The sequence below is a fragment of the Erpetoichthys calabaricus genome, chromosome 9, assembly GCF_900747795.2.
Source record: "Erpetoichthys calabaricus chromosome 9, fErpCal1.3, whole genome shotgun sequence".
Lineage (NCBI taxonomy): Eukaryota > Metazoa > Chordata > Cladistia > Polypteriformes > Polypteridae > Erpetoichthys > Erpetoichthys calabaricus.
Window position 1 is genome coordinate 125,033,930 of NC_041402.2, and position 20,941 is coordinate 125,054,870.

Genomic DNA, 20,941 nt, shown 5'->3' on the forward strand with positions numbered 1-20,941 from the left:
AAGCCAAACAGCCCTATTGATTTGTTTGCTTTTCTCTATCTCTCTGACATTATCTGCTCCTGACGAGCACTCCTTTGAAGAGGAAGATATGTTTGCATTCTTTTAATTGTGAGACGGAACTGTCATCTCTGTCTTGTCATGGAGCACAGTTTAAACTTTTGAAAAAGAGACAAATGTTTGTTTGCAGTGTTTGAATAACGTTCCTGTCTCTCTACAACCTCCTGTGTTTCTGCTTAAATCTGTGACCCAAGCATGACAATATAAAAATAACCATATAAACATATGGTTTCTACTTCGCGGATTTTCTTATTTCGCGGGTGGCTCTGGAACACAACCCCCGCGATGGAGGAGGGATTACTGTAGTCCCATCATTATGTTGTAGGCCCATGTTAATTGTGTATCCCGGCTATGCCACCTGGTACTGCTCTGTAAGAAATGTACATTCCCAAATGTTTTTGTTTGTTTTCAGGTTTTTATTTTATTTATTTTAGGTTCTAGATATGTTACACATCAGAGATAAGTTGACAGCTTTACAGTTTCAACGTGTTGCTACTGCAACTATTGTGACCATGACTAAGGAACAACCTGAGCTTGCTGAAAGATATCTACTGAAGCCAATGGTTATGCCACTCCTCCGCTGCCAGATCTCAGGAGGTATGAAAGAATGATATTAATTTTAGCTTTGGAATTTTAAGCTAGGTATATAAAACCGTAATGATCAGAATCATACTGTTTTCTGGTTTACTACTGACATTCTAGGTGCACAGTAAACAAATTCACTAGAGGAAGAGCATTTGGTAAGCTAAATATTTACGAATTAAAATTCAGGCACTGTGAAGCTTTAGGAATGTTGATAGTGCAACTATGTGTGTGATGAATATGCTTTATAATGGTCTGATGCCCTGTCCCAGGCTGTCTGCTTCCTTATTACATTATTGCCATGGTAGGTATTATAGGTACTGGTTCCTAGGATCACTGGCCTGTGAATAAGATTAGTAATAAAATGAGTGGATAGCCTGCCCCCTAGAAATGGGTGATAAATGGTTGGTCTGTTATATCAAAATAAATTCTTCTTATAGTATGGATTTTGAAAAAAAAATGTTTATCAGTACGTTATAAATGAATAAAACACATGTGAATGTATTATTTGTTTATTTATTGTGATGAACTGTTTTATTGAAATTGACCAAGAAGAAGGAAACTTCAGCAAAAAAACATAAACATGAAAAAGCAGTATGGTCAAAAACATCTGAAATAACCAGAGAGATGGCTGCTATGCTCTGCAGGCCCTGCGAGAACGGATTAAAGAAAGAAATCAAAGAAGAGAAGTTTAGTACCAAAACTGGGGATTCAACAGTGGAAAACTGACATTCTGACCCATAACCAGTTTTTCTGAATACTTGGGCCAGATGACCCATTAATGTGTATTACAGAGAGTTCAAGTAGAAGTAAATTATAGAAGGAAGGTTTATAATGAGTAAAAGGAGAGAATTAACAGATTTCCAGTGAGAGGCTGATATGGATTTTGCAGCAATAGTGTCTAGTGATAACAGCTTCTGCTGGAATTAAATGAGGGAAAGAGGGGGAAAAATCCAAAAGAAAGAATATTCTTGGTAGAAGCAGTATACTAGAAGAGAGAATTGAGGACATACATCTAGTTACAGGGTTGTCACTGTTTTTCTGTTTGGGGAGGGTAAACAAGAGAAGCTATAAAGAGGGTGAGAGAGAAGGAAAATTAGCTTGGTTTGTCTTAAGAACAGATCTAAGTTGTAGATAGAAGAAATATGAGGAAAGGACAAGACTGAATCAGGCCCTTCAATGATTGGAAGATTTGGAAAACAGTGTTATTAAAAACATCCTATAGGCCCTGAATACCTTGGCATTACCAAAGATGAAAACAGTTAGGATTAACATGTGTGGCCAAATTTTGAAAGATAGGAGTGCAGACTCATTTCAACTTAAAACGCTTCCTGTCAAATTTGTACATGCAAAAGAAAATGGTAAATGTGATTTTATGTTGGTATATTATTGCCTTAAAAGTAATGTTTTTGTGTAAGGACTTGCCCGGTGAACTGTATGTAATAAGTGACCCTAACTCTCTAAGAATTTCTCCTAGAGTGATGTGTGGCTTAACCTAATTGGCAAATGAGTGCTGTATCTTGCCCAATTATGACTCTGCATTGAATCGAGCAGGATTGGCAGTGTATATGCTGTATGTTTAAAACTGCCATTTTCAATCACAGAGGACAGGAAAAAGCCTATCTTTATCCTGTGATTTCTCTACTGCTGAGTAAAGGAGTGAGAAAGAACCTGCACCTTGCTATTGAATATATTTGAGTAGCAGTTGTTAACAAGGGTTTTGATGGGTATAAGGTATGTCTGTGTTACCAATTAATCATTAATACATTTATTTGTTAAATAATATTTTTTATGTGAAACGTTTAAACAAATACATTATACTGGTATTATAGTCATGCACATAACCAGGCAAAGAAACATATCTTTATACATACAGTGGAAAATGGTGGTAAAGGCAAATAAATTAAAGGTACATGTATTTAGAAACTTTTGAAGGGTGAAAGATCACATCTACTTCAGCAGGACCATGTAGCAGGGTGCAAGCATCTGAGCACTCAAGAAGGTTTGCAGACTCCTGCATTGCTTAATGTGTTACCTGGGCTAAGCACTGCCACCTCTGTAACTACCTGCTGTTGTGGAGAAAAAAGAGTGTTAGTTTAATGTCATTTTTAGAAAGGAATCCTGTGTTCAAAGTAATAACTTATTGTAGTGTTAGAATGTATCAGTATGCTTGAGTCTGGCACCCTGTGAGTTCATGCGCGCATATGCAAGGATGTACTGTAATTTATAGAGGCCTTACAGGGGCGTGATGCATTGTGAATGTCCCGATTTTAGGATAGAGGTGACATAAGGCATGATTGGTCAGCCAAAATGCCGCCAAATAGAAAGGTAACTTCATTTGAGAGCAAGGAGTAAGTTAATTTATTGCAAGCATTTTTGAAGTGCAATAAATAATATTAGCTTGGGAAAGGCACTATATAAATAAAATGCATTATTTACTATTATTATTTTCTTTGGAAATGTTTTTCCGTCTTGAATTAATATCTCTTAGTTATTGTTTGGTAAAGGTATTTGTTTACAAACCAGTAATGGCGCACTGCACGATAACGTGCAGTGGATACACTTTACTTGAGTATTCATAGTTTTCATTCTCTTTTTTTCTCTATACATTTAGCATTCATTTGCTCAGAGGTTGATGCGCTTCCTGAGCAGCTCTTCTTTTCTCCACCCCAGCGGGCCACTTCTTCTCTTCTTTTGTTGGCATCTCTTCGTGTTAAAACTGATTAAGGCAGTGTTTGTGTTGCAATTAGTATGTTTTCTTTTATTTTTCACTTAAGCTGGCACTTAAGTCTTCAACCTGCCTCAAGAATGATTTAAGATAAAAATGAGGTAGAGCAAGTGACGGCAATGGGATGAGAACGGCACCCGTATGCATGCATCGCACGGCCGCCCTGCTGGCTGCTGCCAAGAGTTGATTCTACAATAAAATAAAATAAAAAGCAGAATAACCTTGGAGGTCAATCATCACTCCGAAAAGCGGATATTAGAGGTCACATAGTATATATGTTCCAAATTTCAGGTCAATATTTCAAACGGTTTGCGAACTACAGGTGATTTTAAAATCCTGGACAGACAAACGAACGGCCACGGTAGCATATTATATATAAAGGTATGTGAGTTTTGGTGCACTTTTTGTGTAAACACTTCCTGTAAAAAATTTTGTGGTCTTTGGGACTGTGGATTGTTTTTGTGTTTCAAGGCTCAGTTCCCTGAACCGTGTTTAGCAGAGGAAGATTACCTTAGTTCTGCAGTGTATACACATTTTTCTTTTTGTTTTGGAGACATTTGGATTTAACTGAAATTATTGTATATAATCATTATTTTTCTTCTTTATTGGTTTTGAAACCATTTCATTTTTAAATTATACTGTAATATGGATTTTGGGCCATTCCACTCAATTACGTATACTGCTCTTTGATATTTAAGTATCATATATCTAAGGAAGAATTGTGAAAGAGTTCAAAGGTTTTTGGACAATAACAGTATTATTATGGATGTTATAAAAGATACTGCAATATAATATTTTTATTAGTCTTAAACCATTAGTACTGCTTAGTGTATTTATAAATATGAAAAGTATAATTTTTCCTTATTTTATTGTCATTTTTTTTGCCTGTTTTGGAAAAGAAAGCTATTGTACTACTGAAAATAGGCTTAACAGATAAAGGAGAATGTATCTATTTGTTCCAGTCTAATAAGAACATTTATTGTTATAGAACATGTCTCTTTTCAAGTATTGCTTCCTGTATCATGTAATCATAATATAACATGGCATGGAAAAGTCACCTTTTAATACTGTCAGATTTCTCTATATTGATGTGTTCATTTTTTTTTTATTATTACTAGGTTGTAACCAGAATATTGGCACTGTTATTGTTGAAGAGTGTGAACTTACCATTTGCATAGAAGATATCTACAAGGTAAAACAACCTTAAATAACTGTACAGTTTTAAGGTAAACTTCGAATTGCACATTTTAGTAGATTCTACTTTAGTGTTTTGTCTATGTTATGTAGTATAAGGAATAAAGACTAAATCCAAACTGTATATACTTGCACATATGCATATAAAGTGTTCAGACCCTTTAAAAAGATTTCAGAAGTTTCTGAATTACAAATGGCACATTTTATTTTTTCCATTCTATATTTGTTTGATCCTGTTGATTGTATTCTGAAGTCAGAGCATTAAAATACAGTAGTATGTATGTAATTTTTATAATTTGTCAAACTTAACCATATTGCGGTACTTTATTTTATTTATGTGTGGGGGTGTTGCTGTAATTATTTCTTTAAGAGATGGACATTTTACCTGTATTTCTCCACTTGGAGTATGTACAGTATGTGTTTGATTAATTAACAAGTTCTCAATATTTGTTTTTTGTCTTAAATTTGTTTTGTACTACAATAACTCCCAGAAAGGAATCAATATTTGCATATTTAAGATGAATGTCAGAGTCAGCCTCTGGGATTTCTGCTTTCACAAGAAATTTAATCACCACATAGTTCTGAAATTACATTTTCCTGGTAGCCATCTTCATGCACCTGTGTTAAAAAAATGCTTTAGTTGCCTCACATTTTTATGCAATCGTTTTGTTCACCCCACTGAATTAAACCTGAAAGTCTGCACTTCAACTGCATCTGAGTTGTTTCATTTAAAATTCATTGTGGTAATGTACAGAACCAAAATTAGAAGAAAGTTGTCTCTGTCCAAATATGTATGGACCTAACTGTATGTATTTTCTTTCTATTAATGACAGCCACATGCAGAGGGCTTAGACATGGACAAAGTAGTAAACACATTTTCTAAAGTTCTTAGTAACAGAAGAATCACCTTGGCATAATTGTATAATATCATGAAATTGTGCAGTACTAAAATTCTGTAAAGTGCAGGGCAAGTGCGTAAACTGAAAAAATATGAATTTTGTAGACTCATACATTGGTGGTGTTCTACTGTATAACATCAGGCTCATTCTGCATTTAAGTCAAAATCAGGCAGCATAAAATAGTTATTCGTGCATGTTTAAGTTATGTGCTATCATATAAACTATCATGTAAATTTTTGCTAATGTGTTTTGCATGTAGCAAGACAGAAATTGCTTTAATTGCTCTTCTTGTTAAGGTATGTTATTATAGGAAAATGAAGTATGTGTGGAGTACAAAGAGTGATGTGTCTTTTCTGATAATCTAACATAATCCACAATCACAGACAATATGTACGTTGCATTCAAATTTTTTGTTGAAATTAATAAGACAGAAATAAAATAGGCACTAATTTGTGTCCAGTAATAAAATGTTAACAAATTCTGTCACGTAAAGTGTCCTTTTGCATTGCTGTCAACTAAAAGGTCTGTGTATGTCACTGCAGTACTGCACCTAACTGCACTTGACATCTCAAATATGTTATGATATGCCTGCTGTCCATTTTACTGTACTGTTACTGAAACAAACTAAAGTTGAGGGTCTTGAGTGTGAGATCGCCACACTGGCATGGAGCCAATGTGTTAAGAGTTAAAGCAATCTAAAATCTAATATCACTTAGTTATGTTAAGCATCTGAACATCTTAACCATCTAAATATTATCTCATTCATGCAACTCAAGTTCTCAGCACTTCCAAAAAATTTTAACTTCAGTATTGGCTTATAACACCAGGAGCCTTGCACAGCACTTATGGAACATCCCTTACTGTGTATAATAAAGCACCTATAACACAATTCTCTGCAACATCTTTTTGCATAGCTTTGAGGCATGACAAATCCTCAGTTGGATTGGCAGTTCACAGAGATTGGAAAACTAGTGGACTTTGTGTTGGATTCGCACCCCATGTATGTAGTGGTTGACTCAAATTGAGAGGGAGAGTGTGGATTGGGGATAGAGAGGGGCAGTGCAAAATAGGGTCAGCAAAGTTGACATGCAAGCAGCGAGATGGGGTCCATGGCTGAACTGGTACATTAGTTGGAATATGACATTTTGAGTTGGCTCTATGGTTCCTCGAAGCTCTGAAACCCAAAACCATAACATTTCTGAAAATGAGCCTGGCAAATAAGTACACACACAGCCATCAAGATATAGGTGTGAAACAAGTGACTATTGCTTTTATTTAAAACAAACCAAAGTGTCCAAAAAGTGCAGTGCCAGTATTCTTCATAAAAAATAAATGATCCATAAAAACAAGTCTTTAGTGGATGTTAAAATCCTTAATAAGTACAATAAATAATCCCACTAAAAACAATGTTAAAACTTCTGGTAGATCCTTCTTCTTAAAACACAAACCCAAATGCCTTTTTCTAAAATCTGGCGCCTCCTCTGCTTATCCCCTTAGGATCTTGCAAAAATCACAGTATTTGGGGTCAACTCTCTAGCAGGCATAAATGTGTTTATGAATACTGAAATGACAAAGTGTGAACATGTTGTTGTCGTGTTGGTGATTCTTGACCCTCAGATCTTGCAGACGACCATTGCATTCTTTGCAGTGTAGTCTGCAGTAAACTGAAAAAAATCAAAATTGATACTCTCCAATGCTGATCTTTTCATTGCTCGTTACCCTCCAACACGCAAGTTAGTCCTGATGATTTATGCAGGTATGGAGTGCTTAGAGTATATTAATTAGAAGAATGCAATTTGAAAAATAATAATTGTGGTTCTATAACATGAGACTTTGTGAATCATTTATGTAAAGTCCGGGTCAAGTAGCAATTTTATCATTTGTCACAAGTTCAGTCATTTTTTTTTTTAAATATTGTTAAGCAACTTAAAAGCCAGAAAAATGCTCATTTCTAGTATTAAGCTCGCTAATTAAAACATTTTAATTAATCAAAAAATAATAGGATTAAAAGACAAAGATAACAGACCTTTACCCACTGCATAGCCTGTGTTGACTTGTCGGAGGAGGTAATTTTAAGCATTTGTAGGGTGATAAGAGTCACTGAGCTAGGTGCTTTAGCAGTACTATACTGAATAGATAATAGAGTGGCTAGACATGAAACTGGATACTCTGAGTTTCCTTTTGCAGATACATTTCTGACTGCTATGCCTTGTACGATTGAGTTTGGATAGTGTATGTGTAATGTAGCAATGTGCCGTCCTATCCAGAATTGGTTCTTGTGCATGTTCTATAGCTTTGATGTTAAAAGGCCTGAACCATTTTTAAAAGGAATTCAGAAAATGTAAAAACTGTTTCAATCAGCAAATTAATAAACTTTCAAAATTATAAAAGAAGGTGACAGCTGGAACACTGTACTACTGTTGTTGCATAAATAAGGTAGTTACATTGTCACATGATATTTAACAACTGATACAAGTACTTTGCTGAAACTTTGTTTCATGCTCAAAATTATTACGAATATATAAACTACCTTCAGGCTATGTGCATAAGCTGTGTATGATACATAAATACATTTGGTGTTTAGGTTTTGGTCCCATCCCCAAGATATCTCATTATGTAAATGTAAATTCCAAAGATTCAAAATTCTGAAAATATTAGAACTTCAAAATGCTTCTGGTCCCTTGCTTTTCAAATTAGGTAGGCTCAACCTGTATAAAATACTTGCTTAAAAATTTGGTCAGAATGTAAATTCCTCCATAAAGGAAGCAAAATTAATTTAAAGAGTATGTACCTAAAAAAAAAGATGAGTATGGTAGTGCATGTTCAAAGTTTACTTTGTAAGAGGATTTAATGGTGTACCAATGAAATTCCCCACCTGTATTGAAAATATGAGTAACCTTTGCTTTCTGAAGGCATTTGGTTTGGATGAAAAAGTGACCTAGGATTCCAGCGATACCTATATGCATACTATATAGTGGGGCAATAAAGTATTTAGTCAGCCACCAATTGTGCAAGTTCTCCCACTTAAAAAGATGAGAGAGGCCTGTAATTTTCATCATAGGTATATCTCAACTATGAGAGACAAAATGAGAAAAAAATCCAGAAAATCACATTGTCTGATTTTTAAAGAATTTATTTGCAAATTATGGTGGAAGTATTTGGTCACCTACAAACAAGCAAGATTTCTGGCTCTCACAGACCTGTAACTTCTTCTGTAAGAGGCTCCTCTGTCCTCCACTCATTACCTGTATTAATGGCACCTGTTTGAACTCGTTATCAATATAAAAGACAACTGTCCACAACCTCAAACAATCACACTCCAAACACCACTATGGCCAAGACCAAAGAGCTGTCAAAGGACACCAGAAACAAAATTGTAGACCTGCACCAGGCTGGGAAGACTGAATCTGCAATAGATAAGCAGCTTGGTGTGAAGAAATCAACTGTGGGAACAATTATTAGAAAATGGAAGACATACAAGACCACTGATAATCTCCCTCGATCTGGGGCTCCACGCAAGATCTCACCCTGTGGGGTCAAAATGATCACAAGAACGGTGAGCAAAAATCCCAGAACCACACGGGGGGACCTAGTGAATGACCTGCAGAGAGCTGGGACCAAAGTAACAAAGGCTACCATCAGTAACACACTACGCCGCCAGGAACTCAAATCCTGCAGTGCCAGACGTGTCCCCCTGCTTAAGCCAGTACATGTGCAGGCCCGTCTGAAGTTTGCTAGAGAGCATTTGGATGATCCAGAAGAGGAATGAAACCAAAATAGAACTTTTTGGTAAAAACTCTACTCATCGTGTTTGGAGGAGAAAGAATGCTGAGTTGAATCCAAAGAACACCATACCTACTGTAAAGCATGGGGGTGGAAACATCATGCTTTGGGGCTGTTTTTCTGCAAAGGGACCAGGACGACTGATCCGTGTAAAGGAAAGAATGAATGGGGCCATGTATCATCAGATTTTGAGTGAAAACCTCCTTCCATCAGCAAGGGCATTGAAGATGAAACGTGGCTGGGTCTTTCAGCATGACAATGATCCCAAACACACCGCCCGGGTAACGAAGGAGTGGCTTCGTAAGAAGCATTTCAAGGTCATGGAGTGGCGTAGCCAGTCTCCAGATCTCAACCCCATAGAAAATCTTTGGAGGGAGTTGAAAGTCAGTGTTGCCCAGCGACAGCCCCAAAACATCACTGCTCTAGAGGAGATCTGTATGGAGGAATGGGCCAAAATACCAGCAACAGTGTGTGAAAACCTTGTGAAGACTTACAGAAAACGTTTGACCTCTGTTATTGCCAACAAAGTGTATATAACAAAGTATTGAGATGAACTTTTGTTATTGACCAAATACTTTTTTTCCACCATAATTTGCAAATAAATTCTTCAAAAATCAGACAATGTGATTTTCTGGATTTTTTTTTTCTCATTTTGTCTCTCATAGTTGAGGTATACCTATGATGAAAATTACAGGCCTCTCTCATCTTTTTAAGTGGGAGAACTTGCACAATTGGTGGCTGACTAAATACTTTTTTGCCCCACTGTATATGAGAAAAAATAAAAAACTAAAACATAACAGAGGAAGATAACTTTTTGATGAGAATTAAATTTATACAAAATTCTACTTTTGCATCAGAAGTATTTCAGACTGTAGTCAAAAAGGCAAGTCTGGAATGCTCTAAAACACTTTTTCTGCGGTCACCAATGTGTCTATCTCTGTGCCACACTGCCCATTGAATTTACAGTATATATAAGATACACTTGAATTATTAGTGCTTGTATAAAAGACTCGTATAACATTATTTTTAATTAGTTCTCTTAAACAACAAACCAAACTATGTGAAGTTCCATTGTTCTTTGGCATCTCTGCTGCTTTGAGGTGCTTTTATTTTTATGAGATGCTATTATTTTTATCTTCTTAATGATTTATTTCTTGGTCTGTATATTTGTGCACTTCAAGTTGAAAGCTATACTGTCGTTAACAATTTCAGGTGAAATGTATTATTAAAGTGTATTTGAAAATATAATAAGGAAAATATTTTTTTTTGTTGTTGTTGGGATGCATAAAATGCCCTTTAAGGACTGTGCTTATTTGATAGCTATTTTTTGTGATGTATAAATATTTCTCACTGTTATGTGTATTATATACATGCAAATTAAGAGTTGAATTAGTTTTATGCTCCTAAAAGTTGTATTTTATTATCTGAATTTATCTATCTAGGTGTGTGTTGTTGGGAATAATCCAGCTGCTGCATTATTAGATTCCCTTGACAGGGTTATTCAAATCATCTTCCTCCTTTACTGTTTTTCTAAGAAAAATGCCTGTTATTTACGGTGAGTGAGTACTTCTGTATGTTTTGTTTCTAGAAAGGATCAGTTGTAGATAGATAGATAGATAGATCTTTATTGTCATTGTCACTTTTACAAAGGAACAACGAAATTGAAGGTGCAATCGACTCAGTGTGAGGAATAAGAGTTAAAAAGACAAAAAGACAGATATAATAACAAACCGAATAGTAATAAATATACAAATTGCACTTGTTGACTTAAGGTCTATATTGCACATTGGAAGAATAATATGGAGCAGTTTTATTCTGAGTTCAGGGCCATGATTGCTTTCGGATAAAAGCTGTTTTTAAGGCGGTTTGTCCTAGTTTTCATAGCTCTGTATCTCTTGCCCGATGGCAAAAGCTGGAAGAGGCAATGACCGGGATGTGATGAGTCCTGTGAAATGTCTATTGCTTTTTTGCGGCTTTGGGAGGTGTAGATTTGTTCCAGAGTGGGGAGGGTACAACCAATTGTTCTCTCCGCTATCCTGACAACCCCGTGGAGCGCTTTCTTTTCTGAGGAAGTGCAGCTGCCGTACCACACACACAGTCCGTACGTGAGCACACTCTCGATGGAACAATGATAAAAAGCAAGGAGCAGATTTTTTGGGAGGTGGTTCTTTCTGAGAATTCTCAGAAAATACAGTCTCTGCTGCGCCTTCTTTAGCAGCTCCTTGGTGTTGGCGCTCCAGGTCAGGTCATCCTCCAGCTCCATACCCAGAAACCTGAACACCGGGACCCTCTCCACACATGCCCCGCCAATGATGAGTGGCTGGATGTCAGTTTTGTTTTTCCTAAAGTCAATAACAAGCTCCTTTGTTTTTTTGTTGTTGAGGAGCAGGTTATTGACTGTGCACCACTCTGACAGTCGCTCCACCTCGTCCCTGTATGCTAGCTCACCCTCCTTGCCCGAGATGAGTCCGACCACCGTCGTGTCATCCGCAAACTTTATAATCTTGTTGCTATGGTGAGTGGGGACACAGTCATATGTGTAGAGGGTGTAGAGGAGCAGGCTGAGCACACAACCCTGCGGCGTCCCAGTGTTGAGGCTGAGAGCAGTGGATGTGTGGAGACCCAGCCTGACCCTCTGGGAGCGACCCGACAGGAAGTCCAGTATCCAACTGCAGGTGAGTGATGGAAGTCCCAGATCTGCCAGTTTGGACACCAGTCGTTGTGGGAGGATGGTGTTAAACGCCGAGCTGAAGTCTACAAAGAGCAGTCTGGCATAACTCCCCTGCTGCTCCAGGTGGGTCAGGGCAGCATGAAGGGCTGTGGCCACAGCATCCTCCGTGGATCTCTTTGCTTTGTAAGCAAATTGAAATGGGTCCAGGTCTGCTGGCAGGCAGGCGATGATATGACTCCACACCAGTTTCTCAGAGCACTTCATGATGACAGATGTGAGTGCCACTGGGCAGAAATCATTCAGACTGTTCGTGTTGGATTTTTTCGGCAGCGGAACAATGATTGAGGACTTGAGGCAGGATGGGACAGTGGCCTGGGACAGGGACTGGTTGAAAAACCTGGTGAAGATTCCGGCCAGTTGATCTGCACAGTCTTTCATCACCTGTCCAGCCACACCGTCGGGTCCTGCAGCCTTCCTCGGGTTCACATTCCTCATCACCCTCCTCACCTCACACTCTTCCACTGTGAGTATATTGCTGTTGTGAACAGGCTGTTGTGATGGAGCTGCTGTTGGTGTCGCCTCAAAGCGGGCAAAGAAGATGTTCAGCTCCTCTGCCAGAGAAGCGTCTCCCTCAGCGGCCAAGGAGTTGCTGGATTTGTAGCCGTTGATGTGCTGGACACCCTGCCACACCTGCCTGGTGTTGCTACTCCTCAGATGACCTTCTATCCTCCTTCTGTATGCTGCCTTGGCCTCTTGGATGCCTCTCTTCAGGTTCGCTCTGGCTACACTGTAAAGAGCCCCATCCCCACACCTGAAAGCAGTATTCCTAGCTTTCAGCAGACTCTGGACATCCCTCGTCATCCAGGGCTTCCTGTTAGGATAAATCCTTATGCGTCTGTCCCTGGTGACGTTGTCCGTGCAGAACCTGATGTAATCCAGGACTGCCGTAGTGTGGTACTCCAAGTCTTGGTGATAGAAAACCTCCCAATCGGTTCTCTGGAAGCAGTCCTGCAACTGTTGGGAGGCCTCCTCGGGCGATATGGTAACAGTCCTGGTCATAATGGGAGCTTGTTTCCTGAGGGGAGTATATGCAGGGATTAGAAGCAGAGATGTATGATCAAACTGGCCAAGGTGTGCTAGGGGTTTAGTCCTATAGGCCTGTCTGATGTTTGCGTACAACTTGTCCAGTGTTTTTACTCCCCTGGTTGCACACTTTATGTGTTGATGGAATTGAGGGAGAACTGCTTTCAGATCTGCATGATTAAAGTCCCCAGAAATGATGTGAACAGTCTCAGGATACTTGCTTTGTTTACTGCTGATGGTGTCATGCAAAAGCCCCAGAGCCGAGTTAGCATTAGCATCTGGTGCTATGTACACAGCAGTTAGCAGTATAGCATTGAATTCACGGGGTAGGTATATGGGTCTGCATTTAATTGTCATAAACTCCACGTCTGGAGAGCAGTGTCTGGTGACTATGGTGGAATTTGTGCACCAGCTATTGTTCACATAAATGCACAGCTCCCCTCCTCTCTTCTTACCGGATTGCTCTGTCCTGTCTTGCCTGTGTGCTGTGTGGCCTGCTATCTCGATCGCCGTGTCCGGTATGAGTGGATTAAGCCACGTCTCCGTGATCAGCAATATGCAGCAGTCCCTGATGATCTTTTCCGTTGCAATCCGCAGCTGCCACTCGTCCAGTTTGTTTGCCAGCGACCTCACATTTGAGGAGAAAATGCTTGGAAGCGGTGGTTTGTGTGGCTGCTTCCTTAGCCTCACTAGCACGCCGCCTCGGCACCCCCTCTTTTGTTTAAGTTCTTTGCGCCGCCGCCGGCTCCTCGAAGCTGGGATTGTAATCCACGGAGAGCCCGGTGTTCGTACGATGTCGTCCGGAATGTTGTGGACGCGGAGAAACTCGGAGGTCGAGCAACTCTCGCTCCGTAAACCGATAGATAAAATATCCTGCCGGCTATACGTGTATTTATCCAGGCAGGGTGGAAAAAACACAATCTGAGTCGGAGAGCACACAGCCGCAGCGTCTAAGCGCGCCGCCATTGTACAATTCCAATGTAATGTATCAGTTGTTTTTATTAAAGGCAAGAAATACATATTTTATATTTTACATTTTTATTAAGTATGGGAAATTGGAATAGTAGGTTCAGTTTACCTCCATAAGTAATTTGCATGTTGAGCAACAACAATGTTGAGACATCGTGTGATTTGTATTAATATCGTTTATTGTGGGCAAACAGATATCCTGAATGTATGCGTTTCTCCACAAACCAAATCTATACATTTTATGGTCAAAATACATAACTTTATGTTGCCTTTTATAGATTCAGTATAAAATCATTATATTTTTATTAAATTCTTGTTTGGAGAAAATCAGTTTGTTAGCTTGTTATTCAATTTGGACCATTAAAGCTTAACAACAATTGATGTAGTAAGGTGAGAAGTCTGTGAAATTTCAACCAAAATTTTATTTCTTAATAGATCTACTTGTGAGGAGATAATGACTTGGTACTTCCAGAAGACAAAAAGACCAAAAGTCCTTTCTGTATTAAAACAACTTTCAGGTTTGAATGTGAAGACTGACAGCCTATTACCTGGGTATATGTTTGTACCAGGTAGTGATAGTGGAGCAGTGTGTACTGTGAAGGAACCTATATGGTAAGAAGAATATTTTAAAGTTGTAATTTCACCTTTTTTATGTTTATTCATTTTTTCCCAATGGGTATTTGTTAATTGGGGGTTTTATATTTATAATATGCAAGGAAGTCACTTATTCATGTTAATTTCCAGGATAGCATATTATATGTAATGTCTGTTGGTTCTGAGACAACACTGCATGATTTTTAAAAACATTTTCAGACACATACATGTTCAATTATACATTTAATGTATCATAAAGTTCTTCTCTGGATATTCTACTATATTTGCTCTCCCAGCTATGGGCACCAGAGGGGTTTCTCCGGGCTAATGTCTTTTCTGTGCTTTTCTCAACATCTAATCACATTTTCCCCGCTGTTCCCTTCTGTTACGTATCTTTTTACATACACATCTGGTTTGAAATGTTACACTGAGGGAGCAGCAAGCTGTTGAAATAGCAACATCCTACCTTTTTTCATATTGTTTGTGCCGTCCGTTGATAATATTCACACTTTCAAATAGCATGCTATACTTATTATTTTTTGACAACACATTTTATCCATTAACATGCAGTTATTCTCTGGATTCCATCCTCGTTTATCTTGTATGCCTGTGTGTTTTTTCTTACAAACAAGATTTTCTTAACTTATTGATCAAACATGTCAATAATTTATCTGTTTCTGTTTGGCAGTTCTAATGACAGCTAAGACAATGTTACACATTTTTCCAAGTACTGTATTTATAACTTGAGTGCAACATCTTTTCCTAGTTTGTCACAACAGCTGTTGTAAAGTACAGTACTGTGTTTTTTTCGAGATTGCTTGCACTGTCCCAAAGCTACTCTAAATGCTGCCCATCAAGTTTCTGATATCCTGCTTGTGTGTGTTTAGTTTGTTTGTTTTCTTGCTCTTTTACATTAACACTAGAATTACCAGAGCTTACGAAAAAACTCGTATATCCGGCCCATCTTAAATCGCTTCTTAAATCCGTTCACACCTCTCCGCCAGCATCCTTTGTCCTCTAAATGTGCTGATAAAAGACAAGCTGCCAGCAGCCAGCTATTCCATCCCCCCACCGACTTAGAACGTGAGCGAACTTTTCCCAGCTCACGACTTGATTGTTTACCTGGGAGTGAAGTGCAGTTTTACAGTGGAAATGATAGATCGTTATTTGGAAGACACGCATGAAATGCGTGTTCCGTTTCTAAAGTAATCTGTGTAAACACATTGTTAAAACAGAAACTTTTTCATATTTTAGTAATAAATGTTACAAAATGTAGTAGGCATAAACTATAGAATATATAAAGCCCGAGTTCCAAAGATCAAATAAACACTTTCACAAAAGCTTCAAGAATGATTCAACAGCTTCTGTGGCGTAGCGCGCTAAGATTTGCCTCTTAGTGCAGAGCAGCTTTTCCTTGCCTCACAGACCTGAGTTCGATTCCCCGCTGGGGATGAAGTGTTGCTTTTTTTTTCTTTTCTTTTAAACCTCAAACGGACATAAAATTTATACATTGGTATGCACTGTCAGTTACTGAGATCGTTATATTTTCATGTGGGATGCTCCTTTTAAAATATTTTTTTAACAATTGAGACTGCAATTAACAGGAACAACTGTCCTTATAACTTATTTTTAAGATCCATAACACACAGACAGACAGAGCACTGCGTAATAGAGAGACAGACAGGCAGAGAAGTCACTAGATATATAAATAAACAGGGAAGCCACGTGTACTGAAAGAAAAAAAGAATAACATGTGCGTTGTCCTTGCTGCACTGAATAAGCGCAGGCGCTCTAACATCACCCCTCCCCCGATCTTACTTAGAGAGTCAGGGACAACGCACATGTTGTTCTTTTTTTCTTTCAGTACACGTGGCTTCCCTGTTTATTTATATATCTAGTGACTTCTCTGCCTGTCTGTCTCTCTATTACGCAGTGCTCTGTCTGTCTGTGTGTTATGGATCTTAAAAATAAGTTATAAGGACAGTTGTTCCTGTTAATTGCAGTCTCAATTTTTAAAAAAATATTTTAAAAGGAGCATCCCACATGAAAATATAACGATCTCAGTAACTGACAGTGCATACCAATGTATAAATTTTATGTCCGTTTGAGGTTTAAAAGAAAAGAAAAAAAAAGCAACACTTCATCCCCAGCGGGGAATCGAACTCAGGTCTGTGAGGCAAGGAAAAGCTGCTCTGCACTAAGAGGCAAATCTTAGCGCGCTACGCCACAGAAGCTGTTGAATCATTCTTGAAGCTTTTGTGAAAGTGTTTATTTGATCTTTGGAACTCGGGCTTTATATATTCTATAGTTTATGCCTACTACATTTTGTAACATTTATTACTAAAATATGAAAAAGTTTCTGTTTTAACAATGTGTTTGCACAGATTACTTTAGAAACGGAACACGCATTTCATGCGTGTCTTCCAAATAACGATCTATCATTTCCACTGTAAAACTGCACTTCACTCCCAGGTAAACAATCAAGTCGTGAGCTGGGAAAAGTTCGCTCACGTTCTAAGTCGGTGGGGGGATGGAATAGCCAGCTGCTGGCAGCTTGTCTTTTATCAGCACATTTAGAGGACAAAGGATGCTGGCGGAGAGGTGTGAACGGATTTAAGAAGCGATTTAAGGTGGGCCGGATATACGAGTTTTTTCGTAGGCTCTGGTAATTCTAGTGTTAAGGGCCTCTATTGCATGTCTTACATTAAGATGTTTAATGAATAACTAACCTAAAATCTTAGTGTACCACAACCACTAATTCTAGGTAATGAACAAAACAATAATGATAATAATTCTTTACATTTATATAGTGCTTTTCTCACTACTCTGTTTCCCCTATGCAGGTCTATTTTTATATATACAAATTATTGCAGATGTTAAAATTTGATTCTGTCATCCATTTACAATCATCTCTCTAAAAACGTCTTTCTTTGTTTGCTCTAAAATATATCTGTGATATGGCTTTATTAATTGCATCTTCACAGAACCTTACCCAAGTTCTTACCAAATCTATTAACAATAAATTCTGGAGACTGGCTTTAAAAATACCGCTTTATCTGTGGTTTCTACTACGCAAGTAAAACATTGTTAGACTTCTCTCGGGAAGGTTCCTATTTGGTCACTGTTAAATTCAGTTCTAGTCTATGACTTGTTAAATCTACAGTTTAGGGATTGTTTTATTTACAGCTATGGGATAAAATAGAAAATCTGGTTTCAAAATGCAGGATGCATAGTTTGTTTAAACTTAGAGGTATTAGAGATTTTCTGTCTTGGGCACTAATGTTTTGCTGATTGTTTTTTAATGTCTCTTAGTTACATTCTTAACTATCACATGACACATAACCATAACTGACGTAAAATCAGTGAATCTCAGATTATTGTGGATGTTTATTTTTTATGTATGATATCTTAATTGGAGTTAATTTCCATAAATTTTAACACCTGGGGCGCTGAAGCAAACATAACCACTAAATTATTTCAGAAGCTTTGAGGCTATTCCTTACCATAATCAGTCTCGAATAACACAGTACAGTTAATGAAAAAATATATTTCTCTCCTTTATCTGCTTTCAAGAAAATACATGTTTAGCAAGTAGATCAGCTGTTCTCTCTTCTAAATATTCTCATTGAATTCAAAAATATTAATGCCACACTTAAAACACGTCAACATTTAAAGCTCCGTGTTATTAATGTTACTACTAAGTTTTGGATTTTGCTTAATTTTAGAACTCACATCTTCCCTTAATTTGTTTATGTCATAAAATTTGCTTTAAGTTTATCTGGGCATTACCCTTCTTTGTGGGTATTGCATAAAAGTGGCTCTTTCTTAAGGGTAACGAAAGGATTTTCTGCATAATACCTTCACCTTGAACCATGGTGTTCCTCCTTGTAGGTTAAAAAAAAAAAAGATTTCCATATAATTATAAATATATATAATGTATATGTGTGTGTGTGTGTGTGTGTGTGTGTGTGTGTGTGTGTGTGTGTGTGTGTTTATTGTCACAAATTCCACACAGAGCCATAGCAAGGTTTGGGGCAGCCACCCGTATAATTGGTATCCTGGCTGCAAAGTCGAAAAATGAATACAGCACTGATGTGCACAGAACTGAGGAAATAGGGAAAAGGTGGAGGCTTTTAAAGGGGAAGACAATAAGTGAGGTCAAAGGGGTCGAGCTCATGAGGGTCTTCAGCCATAGGCTCGAGCCCAGCTGTGACATCACAGGGGCCAGAGCCGACAAGGTTGTCTTCCATAGGCTCGGACCCGGAAGTGAGGTCAAGAGGACCAGGTGTAATCTCCCATGAATGGTCTGCAGGAAAGAGAGAAAAAGAGTCAGTGCACTTTGTCATATCCTGGTCTGTTTAGGAATTGCCGTTACTCAAACTCTTTAGCTGCCTTCCCATGCGCACGTGTGTGACAAGGCCCCTCCCTCAGCCCAGACCTGTCGGGTCGGGTGACCCTAACCGAGAGGTTGTGAACCCGAGAAAGAACATCGCCGTGAAGAGAGCCTAAATGAAGAATGAGTGAAAACTTGTGCGGCTGGAGGTCAAGAAACCACCGGGTGACCTGCGGATTCGACTTCTTGTGCAGGGCCATCTACTGTAAAGGTGCATGGTCTGTGACAAGGGTGAAATCTCGGCCCAACAGGTAGTACCTCAGCTGAGTAATTGCCCATTTAATCGCCAAAGCCTCCCTCTCCACCGCCGCATACCTGTTCCCCCGGTCCAACAGTTTCCAGTTCAGGAACATGATGGGGTGTTCCACACCATCGACGCTTTGGCTCAGCACGGCCCCCAGGCCTCGTCTGGAGGATGAAAGGTAAAGAAAAGTTAGGTGCTTTCAAAATAGGTGTGGACGTAAGGGCCTGCTTCAACTCACTAAATGCAGCACCTGTCTTTTCAGTCCATACCGCAATGCTTGGTGCCCTCTTCTTTGTCAAATCTGTCAAGGGCGCCGCTCTCTCCGAGAACCGTGGCACAAACCGGCGGTAGTACCCCGCTGACCCGAGAAAGGCTTGGACCTTCCGCTTGGTTCGTGGACAGGGCCATTTCAAAATGGCATCTACTGTACTTTGGAGCACTGTGGTATCATGGTACCCCGACCCACCAGGTAGCCTAAATACTTGGCTTTGCTCAATCCAAAGAAACATATCTTGGGATTAATCCGAAGCCCGGCTTCACCAAGTGTCCGCAATATCGCTTTTACCTGCTGTATGTGTTCCATCCATGTGCTGGAATAGATGACCATGTCATCTAGTTAGGCAGCACTATATGAGTTATGAGGCCTGAGCACTTTGTCCACCAGATGCTGAAAGTTTGCCGGAGCCCCGTGTAATCGAAATGGAAGGACACGATACTGCCAGTGTCTGCTAGGGGTGCTAAACTCGGTCTTAACCTTCGCGGAGTCCGTTAAAGGAACCTGTTAATACCCCTTTGTCATGTCCAGTGTGGTCAAATATTGAGCCTGTCCAAGCCTCTCGAGGAGGTCATCCACTCGTTGCATTGGATAAGCATCAAATTGGGAGACTTGATTAAGTTGATGGAAGTCGTTGCAAAACCTCCAACTCTTGTCAGGCTTCGCGACCAATACAACTGGACTGGACCAGGGACTATGACTTTCCTCGATTACTCCTAGTTCCAGCATGTGGTTGATCTCAAGCTCCACTTCAGCTCGTTTTGCCTCGGGAAGACGATATGGATGTTCTTGGACTATAACCCCGGGCTCTGTCACAATGTCGTGCTCAATCAGAGAGGTCCTTCCATGGTTTTCACTCACTACCTCTGGGACGGACAGGATAGCTGTTTCCAGCTCCTGGCGTTATCTGGGACTTAAATCCGCACCAAAGTTAAGGCTAACCGTGTGAGCAAAGAGTGAGCGGACTGACCGGAGGAGGGATCGGGATCCCTGTCCTTCCACGGTTTCAGCAGATTTACATGATAAACCCTCTCCCTCGGCCGACAATTGGATTGACTCGCCAAATAGTCCACGAGTCCTTTCCTCTCCTTAACTTTGTAGGGACTTTGCCAATGGGCAAGTAACTTAGAGTGGGAGGTAAGTACTAGATTCCATGGCGGAACTCCGGGAGAGATGTGCCATGGTCGTAATATCGGACCTGTGCTGCTTGTGCCTCTTCCATGTGACTTTTGAGGAGGGGCCGAATTTTACCAAATCTATCATGTAATTGAGCGATATATTCCAATATATTTGTAGAGGGAAGAGCCTCTTCTTCCCATCCTTCTTTTAAGATATCCAATATGCCCCGGGGTTGTCACCCATACAATAATTCAAAAGTGGAGAACCCTGTGGAGGCTTGGGGGACTTCCCTATAGGCAAAAAGGACAAGGGGGAGAAGCTGATCCCAGTTCCTTCCATCCTCGTTGACCA

The 20,941-nt window shown here is 39.3% G+C and overlaps 1 protein-coding gene across 1 annotated transcript in view; it reads left to right on the plus strand.

Moving 5' to 3' along the window:
* Nucleotides 1-20,941, plus strand: part of tango6 (transport and golgi organization 6 homolog (Drosophila)) — a 215,056-nt gene that overhangs the window by 64,366 nt on the left and 129,749 nt on the right. Inside the window, exons 6-9 of the mRNA XM_051931454.1 lie at nt 492-654; nt 4,486-4,559; nt 10,686-10,798; nt 14,402-14,578. Coding sequence (XP_051787414.1) covers nt 492-654; nt 4,486-4,559; nt 10,686-10,798; nt 14,402-14,578 — 527 coding nt within the window. The remainder of the gene's footprint in view (nt 1-491; nt 655-4,485; nt 4,560-10,685; nt 10,799-14,401; nt 14,579-20,941) is intronic.